General features: G+C 34.8%; 1 protein-coding gene across 1 annotated transcript; it reads right to left on the bottom strand.

Annotated features, from left to right (window-relative positions):
* Positions 1-791: 791 nt before the first annotated feature.
* LOC136231278 (BRCA1-associated RING domain protein 1) lies at positions 792-6,279 on the bottom strand. Its single transcript, XM_066020607.1, has 13 exons — positions 5,761-6,279; positions 5,620-5,673; positions 5,442-5,512; positions 4,548-4,637; positions 4,095-4,450; positions 3,381-3,674; positions 3,190-3,290; positions 2,896-3,085; positions 2,686-2,789; positions 2,487-2,577; positions 2,227-2,392; positions 1,507-1,625; positions 792-1,362 (listed from the first exon to the last, which is right to left on the bottom strand). Exons 1-13 carry the CDS (start codon positions 5,856-5,858, stop codon positions 1,009-1,011), a joined length of 2,088 nt encoding a protein of 695 aa, XP_065876679.1. The 5' UTR covers positions 5,859-6,279; the 3' UTR covers positions 792-1,008.
* Positions 6,280-9,715: the final 3,436 nt, after the last annotated feature.

The raw sequence follows: 9,715 nt of genomic DNA, 5'->3' as shown, positions 1-9,715 counted from the left end.
ACTCAAACTCACCATGGAAGCTATGTCTTAATAACACAAGTAGAAGAAACCAAGCAAATGCTAAAAATGTTACCAATTTTAATAATGACATTCCTACCAAGTACAATGTATGCTCAAGTCCACACATTATTCATCAAACAAGGAACCACTTTAGACAGACAGGACCTCAATTTTGAAATCCCACCAGCATGTCTCACTGCATTTGTCACAATCTTCATGCTCATCAGCTTGGTTCTATACGACCATTACTTCGTCCCAGCAGAAGAAAACACACTAAAAATCCAAGAGGAATCACATTGCTTCAGAGAATGGGAATAGGACTTGTTTTACACTTTTCATTATAATGGTCACAGCTTGCTTTGCTGAGGGAAGAAGACTTCATGTTGCACAAGAACATAAAATCATCGAAAAATAGTTCCCCTAACAATCTTCATTCTTCTGCCTCAGTTTGTTCTTATGGGTGTTGCTGATACTTTTGTTGAAGTTGCAAAGTTGGGGTTTTTGGAATTGGGGATTTTTTTAGTAGTTTTCTGCTGAAAAGTGTTGCTAATCTTACTAAGAGGAATGGGCAGGGAATTGCAGGAAGCTATTGAACATTCACCTGGTAAAGTTGATACCAGAAGAAAGATTGAAGTGCTCTCCAAAAAAATTAGGAATAAGATTCAAATTTGAATTAATGTTTTTGGGGAAGTTCATATATACTCTCAACATAAAACAAATGGTATTTATTCAAGTTACAGAACCCATAAAACAATGATTCTACCATTATCTAGACTGAAAATTGCTCCATGTGGAGAAAAGTTAAGAACAAAATTTTATCATTTCAGGTATGTCTGCACTTCCTAAAAAATGCTACAAATTTACTATTACCAGAGATTCAATTGCAATACAACTAAACGTAATTGACTGCATTTTCAAAATAATTCAAAATTACAACATTCTGAGATGAATCTAGAATGCTGCTAGCAAATAAAGTTAGAAGAATTTACATCTTCAAACTAACAAGTTCTAATATAAACTGACAAAAGGCTGCAGTTTATAGGAAGCAATTGATTCCAATAGCCAAGTATGGCCAATGACTTGGAAACCAATTTTAGCAGCTAGGTCTTGTGCTTCATTTAATCTTTGCCACAAAATAGTAACTTCTTCTCCTAACTTGCATCCTTGTGGAGGATCAGGATTATAAACAACTAATGATCTTGATGGAGTTTCTGAAAGCTCGTGGCTTTTCTGTTCTAGTTCTTCCTTGCTCTCTATAAGATTACCTCCGGCAGCTTTCACCAAACGTTCAAGATCTTCCTTGTAACCACTCTCGAAGTCACCGAGAAAGTAGAAATTGAAGCCACTGAAGAGTTTTGGTGCCTACAAATGAAGCAATCAAAGCAAAGCTTCTGATTAAGAATATTTAGGATGTCATAGCTTGAAACCACGGGTGAATTTTTAAGATTATATAATGCAATCTCAAAACGACCAAACATAGTTTTCATGTTTTTTTAGGACACTTACATTATTCAATACACTGAGCCTGCCAGTTCTTGGGCCATTTTCGGATCCGTGGTTGTCTAGACTAACTTCATAAGGCTCTTCATCCACCGGATTTATAGAATTCATGCACGCCTTCACCCCTGTAAAGGTCAAATTTAGTCCGGCTCATATCAACAACAAATCAAATGACAAGCAAGGCTGTAAAGTTGGAATTCAAAATGCTTGATATTTATTAGCATTGAAGTAACATTTTGACCAATCATAGTTAGGATAGGCAAGCCAAAGGCACCAGGCCTAGCGCCTCACCAGCCTAAATGGCAAGCACAGTCACTGGCTCATAAAAAAAGGGCGGCCCGGTCGCATTACGCGTCCCCGCTGAGCGAGGGTCCGGGGAGGGGTCCCACCACAAGGGTGTATTGGGGGCAAGCCTTCCCTTGCCAATTTAATTGGCAAGAGGCCGCTCCTAAGACTCGAACCCGTGACCTCTGGTCACACGGCAACAACGTTTTACCGTTGCGCCAAGGCTCGCCCTCAGTATTTCAGAAAAATTTAATGAGCTAAACCTAGCAAGTTCATAGCATATTCAAACTGATATGATTCATTTAATCATCTTTGAAACAGCTGATCATATCATTTTAATTGGATTAGGGTCACTGTTAGAGCAAGCTTAGCCAGCACAATTGGTCTAGTGTGTGTTCACATGGACAAGAGTATTATCAGGTTGAAGATAAGAGAACTTACAATCAATTGTAAGAACCCATCTCCCATTCAAAATGGCCATGAGAACTTTCAGTGTCCTTATACATGCCCCCTTTTCATCTGTAGCTGCAATGACGTGCGTCACAGTTGGTCTCCAGAATTTAGTTACAGGCACACCAATCATCGTCCCAAACTGAACCAAAAGAACCTGTTTCAGAGGGAAACACAGAATTTCAGCAATTTTGACAATAGAAGGAATTCAATATTATATTCGATTCAACAGTGAAAAATATCTTCAATACCTTCTCCTCGGAAGACAAGGCAGACCCACTAAAGACCCATTCTTCTGCTCCATTAGAAGATTCAGTCCAAAAACTAGATTGTTGTGGGGCTCTGCACACATAATAGAAAAAGAACAATCAGATTTCAGACCTAACTAGTTTATCACAGTGAAAGATTTACTGCCTACTTGGGCAGAAGAGCTAAAAGAATGATATTTACATTTTATCTGGCACCTGAGGGTGTACCAACTGATTCTTGGACTTCTTCTTTTCATTCGGAAATTTCACTGAAGTATGAGATGGACATAGCAGAAGATAATTCTCCTACAAAACCAGTTAAACAAAAAATCATAAAATTTAATGCGGTTCATTTATTAGAGAAACATTTAAAAATAAATAAATGAATTTGAATAAAAACACAAGCACTTACATAATCCCATCGGCAACCAGCAATTTCCTTTGCACATATAACATGATAGCTTCTTCGACAAGATTTGTGATAGCATCCAAGGGCTGCCCCCTTAACTTCACATCCACTGCACTTCAATTTTGAGCCCCTAACCACTTCAGCCTTGAGATTTTTAACAGTTTGATCATCAATAAAATAGACTTGTGGCGCCCTGCATGTCAATGTACATATCAATCTCTAATTAGAAAAGCTACACTAAGACATCAAAATGTTCATTATTATGCAGTCTGTTTAAAAAATTGTTAAGTCAGATACCATTCAATGCAAATCCTGTGAACATGTATGGTATGGGGTAGAAATGCCTCATCTCCATCTACCAACTTCCCGTTGACAAAGTGCAACATCGGGCCAGTATCCTGAAAAGGAAAAGGGAGACAATGTAAGAAGTTCGCAGTCAAAACTCCTTGTAATAAAGGATGGTAATTCAATCATATATGCACATTTACCTGTGAGATTGTAGAGGACTGGCAAAACCCACAAACAGTTTTCACTATTGATGAGCCAGGTAGCAACGCAGGTGTTTGTGCATCACACATCTTTACAGATACATGACCTGATTTCAAGTTGCAAATACCCAAAGCCTGTGTTTGAGGATTAGTTGGCATATTCAGCTTCTTATGTCTCTTCGAGTCCCTCGAATTAACATCATTTCGAGAGGTAGGACTGTCATGCCTCTCCTCCTTTGTCCTGCCATCAGGAGTTCGCTTGGCTAATCTCGAAGCTTGCGGGTTTTGTGGACTCTGAAATAAACAATGGAATCATCAAGCAAATGAGAAAGGCGGACAAATCACAGATGCATGTATATGCATATTACAAGCAATATGAGCACATAAAAAGAAAAAGCAAAAGCACTATTTCTTTCAGGTACATGCATATTCAACCTTCTATGTGTTACTATAGGGAAAAAAAGCAAGAATCAACAATAGAGATGATGAATTGAGGGGTTGGGCAAAAAGAGGGTCCTTCGGCAATGGGGAACAACAGCATTAACATGGTAAATGACATTCATATTCAATAATAACAAAAGTGATCAAGGTATTCTATACCAATGTGAGAAAAAGAATTCCCGACCACTTTGAAGCTAGTAAATTCCATCATAGGCATATTATTGAATAAACAAATCCAGACTAAAATCATAGAAATCAACAGTTTATTCTTACATTATAATCACCCTGATCGTTGCTTCCATTTTCCGAACTCTTAATATCATCAAGAGGAGGGCTGCTAGCTGATAGTTGGTACACCTGATGTGTGCCAGCCTGCATACTCCCACACTCATGGACTCTCCCAAACTGAGAACTCACTGGTAGAGTATCAGCCTTCTGCCTATCCTCATCACCACCATTACTATCCATTTCACGATCTTTGTTTCTAAATTTTAGTTGCAAATTGCAGTTGCCTTCAGTTTCAGTCTTGTGAACCCCGTTTTCAGCAGAACAATTCAAAGAAACCTGACCTAATTGTTTGCCTAAACCAGCTTCAAATGATTCTTTACTCAATTTTTCAAAGCCTGAATCTGGAACCACAATTATGCAAAAACAAAGTTTATATTGAAAAGGCCAGAAAAAAGCCAAAAGATGAGTATGACATGAAAGCATACAAAGAGCTCATACCAGAAGAGCTGGACTGAAATAGGTTGCCAAAAGCATCCAAGCTCCTGTAGATTTTTACAATGGTTTCAATGATAGACATGGGCCTCCTATCTGCAACAGACATGATCGTTTTAGCTGAGTAAAACAGATTCAGCACACTTAGCAGCAAATAGCCATTTGCTTAAGGACTAATACTTTAGTATGATATTTAACCCCTATTAGCTTTCAAGTAACCCCTTCCATTCAAAAGACCAATACAATGCTTATTAAACAGAAAATAAACATTTGCCTTCAGACCTATGTTGCACAAAAACTTTGATTTTAAAGCATTTCACTTTTCCAAAACCTTTTGGAAACCAAAGCTCTTTGGAAACTTCTAAGACGCATTTAGGGTCACATTTCCGTAATTTAAAAAATTGGAAATTCAATGGATCAATGTTAATCACATGTTCACTTAATCCCTAATATTTTCTAGATCATTTTTACAAGATTTCAAAATGAAAAAGAATCATTTTTCTCTCTATTATGTGACTTTTAGCTAGCTTCTTTCAATGTAGATATACACAAAAAGTAAATCTAGATTCTTATCATTATAGATATATTATATGTTTTTTATTATTTACACATTTCTATTTTCTATAAATATCTTTCCTGGTTTCCGATTCCCTATCAGTTTCTATATGCACAGCCTTTTCTTTTTCCACAGTGAAGGACTAGTATTTTAAAGGATGATAATTAGCAAATGGGACTAAATCCACAAGACTTGATTTATTTTTCCTAGTGAAAACAGAAAACATACTGAACCATTTCCAATCTTGATAATATGAAGAGCTCAAGTTCATGCGTTAAAATCCTTCAAGGAATCAAACTACGAATTCTCCAACTAACCATTAAGAAGGATGTAAATATACATACCTCGGTCAACATAGTGAGCTTTACAAAGAGGGCACTCCGACCCTAACTGTGTAGATTTAGGTAGACATGAACTGCAATCAATAAAAATACGTAGGTCGTAATTACATATCAACAAAAGGGGAAAAAAGAAAAAACCAACACCGCATGCAGAAGAAAAATCAACGAGAATGATACGTACTTGCAGAAAATATGATTACAAGGAAGCAAAGACGGTCCGTTTAACAACTCCAAACTGTAAACCCACAAAATACAACCGTTATTAAACCAACAAAATAAATTATAGAATGATAAATCAAGATTAAAGAAAAAGAGTACAAACCAAAGCGGACATTTCAGCTCGAGACCCAATTTCTGAAGATGGAGTACCCATGGATTCATAGCCCTAACAATAGCACCCTGTTTCGACGAATCCGCCATTTTCACGAAGTATCAAAAGCCAGAAAACAAACCAAAGATTTTGATTACTCTGAGTTTTCAAATTTTAACCGTTGAGGTGGGACTTGGGAGAAAGTGTAGACAAGACAGGCTTAGAGTAGAGTACTGATTTAAAGGGGGATTGTGGAGTCGATATAGGGGGAGTGAACGTGGACGGCTAGGATTTAGGGTTGATTGGATTTTCAAAATATAAAAAGATCGGAAATTTTAGGGTAGAGCGGTAAATGAAATTTTAGAGCGACCGAATTTGGGGATGTGGCGGAGGAAGTTCGTTTTGGGGAAAAAGGGCGCGCTTTTAATTCCCGCCTCTCAATATCTCATATTCTCAAAATCTCGTGAGTTTTTCACTCCAACAAACTTTTCTTTTCTGACGAAGAATTTGATGAATTCTCCATGAGAAAAAAAAACATTTGTTTGAGTCAAAATCTCACGAGATTTTCAGAATACGAGATATTGAGAGGTGGGAATTTTTTTGTAGAAGAATACTGGTAATTTGTCTGGATGGGAAAAGAAGAAATTCAACAATCAAAATGTAAACGATTACAGGAATAAAAATGATTATAAAAAGTGAAAAAAAATTCGTAAAAGTATAAAAAACACAATAAAGTAAATTCATATCTGTAGAAAGATGACTGTAATCCAAAGTTCATCTTTTAGATCATTGTATATTCAGATCTGAACCATTTTTGTTATTGCAACCATATAGATTTATTGATCTAAAGATAAAATAAACAATTTCCACTATTGTTAAATCCTGAAAAAGCATAAAAGACAGAATAACACAGAGAGCAGATATAATCAGGCAGATAGTAAAATATATGAACACAATCAAGAAAAAGCAATAAAAAGAAATACAGAAATCTAACCGGTGTGAGGAAGAAGAAGAAAGATCTTTCGTCCTCTTTAAATAGATCAATAAAATAGAAAGATTGACAGAAAAGGAAAGAAAGAAAAGAATTGGCACATTTTTGTAAAAATGAATTTCAGAGGCGGGAATTATTTAAGTTCCACTATCCAGTACAGTCGAGAGGGCAGGTAAAAAGGTGTATAACAATTTATTTATTTTTTTTCTTAATATTACTATTTAATCGAAATGAGAATTAAAATATTATTATTCAAAATTAATGATATGCAAATTGCAATAATATAAGGAATAATGTATAAAAATACCCGTAATGCTTAAGGTTAGGAGTAATTTTTACCTCTAACGTCTAAAATGGTGCAATTTTATTTCTAAAAGCAATTTTACCCTTCACGTTGTCAAGTTGGGTCAATCATTATTGTAAAACACAAGTATTTTGTTCATTATTCTACACCAATTGTATATCAGTTCGTTTTTTAAAAAATATCATATTTTCTATGATTTAATAATAGAATTAGAGGTTAATATTTATTAATTCGGTCAAATATTTTGATTTTTTTTGTCCAACTCGTAAAATAGATAATATATTTTTTAATTTTTTTAAATTTTTTTCACGTCTAATCATACATTTATGATATGTCATTAATGAGTGATAAAATGACTCACATGTGAAGTGTAGATGACAAGATTCATGACCTAGAAAACAATTTGATGAATTATTTTTAAAATTGACTCAACTTAACAACGTTAGAGATAAAATTGCCCTTAGCTGCCAATGTTAGGAATAAAATTGCATCATTTTAAACGTTGGTGGGTAAAATTACTCGTCGTTGTAAATGTTATGAGTATTTTTTGTACCTTATCTCATAATATAACAATGAGAGAATTCTACCTTTTTACAAGGCTAATCCCGACTCAATGATGTCGCTTCTAACGAAGGCGTGGAACTTGTTTGCTTGGGAAATGAATAATGGAGGAAGGAATATATGGTTTTTGGTGGAATTGGATGGAAATTACAAGTTTTTTTTTTTTTTTTTTTTGAGAAATTGCTTATAATTTCATTAAATAAAAAAAAGAAGAAATACAACAAGCAAAATGTAAGGAATAAAACCTTACATGATTACAGACAAATATAATATCCACAAAGGGATGGAAATGACTATAAAGAGCAAAAAAAATCCATAAAATGCATAAATAACACAAAACAATAATATATTTCTCGTAAATCCAAATCTGTAGAAAGACATCTGCAATCCAAACGTCATCATTTAAACCATTCCGAACATTCGGATCTGAATCTTTTTTTTTTGTTGCAACCACGTAGATTTATTGATCTACGGAGAAGATAAACCATTTTTGCTCTTGCTAAATCCGAAAAAAAGCATAAACGATAGAATAATAGAGAACAGATACAATCAAACGGATAAAGAGTTCTGATGAAATATATGAACACACAGACTAAAAAAGCAATAAAAAATACAGAAATCTAACCTGGTGTGAGAAAGAAGAAGGAAGATCTTTCGTCCTCCTCAAAGTAGATCAACAAAATAAAAAAAAATTGAGAGAGAAAAATGGAAAAGAAAGGAAAAAGAAAAGGATTTGCAGTTTTTCCTTCTGTAACTCCTACAGAGAAAAGAAAATTACAAGCTTTAAGATGATGAAACTAAATTAAATCTGATAAATTCTGAATGAAATAAAAGTCATAAGCTAGAGTTACTTATAAGTTACAAGTGATTGATGTTTTAAATATGTTCAAATAGTTACAAATAAAAATTGAAACCATCATAAATTAAGGGGTAAATTTCACCTATGGTGTATAACAGTTGCCCTATTTCACATTTTGGTGTACAACCTTCAATTTGTCTTACTGATATGTACGAACTTATGAGTGACCTCTCACTATGGTGTACAACCGGTGAAAATGATCGGTCAACACGAAAATCAACACGTCACGTCAGACATTTGACCGGTCAAAAGTCAATATTTGACCACTTAACATAAAATTACATCTATACCATTTCTTCATCATTTCCATTTCAACTGCTCTCTATCTCTACCTTCCTTTCTCCATTGCCCTATTTCGGCTGCTCTCTCTCTCTCTAACTCTCTTTCAATGTGTGGTAATTATATGTGTCATCACAAATTGAGGATCCATTGCCCTCTCTCTCTAACTCTCTTTCTCCATTGCCCTCTCTCTAACTCTCTCCCAATTTTTGGTAATGTTTTCAGCTCTCCAATTTTCCATGGATTTATCCACTCTTCCATCGATTTGAGTTGGTATGAACAATTTAACAATTCGAAAGAGTTCGAATCTGAAAAGTTGGACAACAAATTTTGTTTTACTCATTTACTATGAGTCTGCGAGTCAAACCTCATTTTTGCTCTTTCGGGTTGTTTTCGACTGCACTTATACTCTTTTTCAGGTTTTCCTTGAGTTGCTTGCTTTCTATGGTCTGTTACCATTTTTTTTTATCATTCTTTATCAATCTAGTGCATATCTCCAAGGCCTAATTCATCATACATGCTCATATTTTTCTCATTAACAACCTTTATCTAATTTTGTTTTATGGTATTGAGTAGAGTTTAAGCTTAAATTGCTTTTCAAGTTTTGATTTTTTTATGTAATCATATATTCATAAAGTCTTAAGCAATTTGGTAAACATGTAATCTTGTTGTCACTTTTATTTGTGTTTGTCTTTTAATTCTTAGATTTTCCAAAGTGTAAACCAATGCTGAGCAACTACAACTCCAGAAAAATTTACTTTTGCATTAATTGTTCATACCAACTCAAATTGATGCCCATCAACTCTTCCATCCCGTTTTAAACAAAATTCATCTTCAATACTCAGTAAACCCATTGTAAATCATCCCAATTCACTCAACTTTACTTCTCGGAGAAGCAGTACGACCATCCCTGCCCGACTATCTACTGCCACCATCGCTGAGCCTGAAAATTTCGTTTTTGAGTCAAGAATTT

The sequence above is a fragment of the Euphorbia lathyris genome, chromosome 5, assembly GCF_963576675.1.
Source record: "Euphorbia lathyris chromosome 5, ddEupLath1.1, whole genome shotgun sequence".
Taxonomy (NCBI): domain Eukaryota; kingdom Viridiplantae; phylum Streptophyta; class Magnoliopsida; order Malpighiales; family Euphorbiaceae; genus Euphorbia; species Euphorbia lathyris.
This window is presented reverse-complemented; position numbering and strand designations above follow the sequence as displayed.

Bases quoted from the DNA above. Each gene is read 5' to 3' on its own strand.
- LOC136231278 (XM_066020607.1), bottom strand. From the start codon at position 5,858: ATGGCGGATTCGTCGAAACAGGGTGCTATTGTTAGGGCTATGAATCCA. The intron at 2,790-2,895 runs GTAAGTGCTTGT...CTGGTTTTGTAG, and splicing joins CTGGTTGCCGATGGGATTAT to GAGAATTATCTTCTGCTATG. The intron at 1,626-2,226 runs GTAAGTTCTCTT...TGACCTTTACAG, and splicing joins ATGGGTTCTTACAATTGATT to GGGTGAAGGCGTGCATGAAT.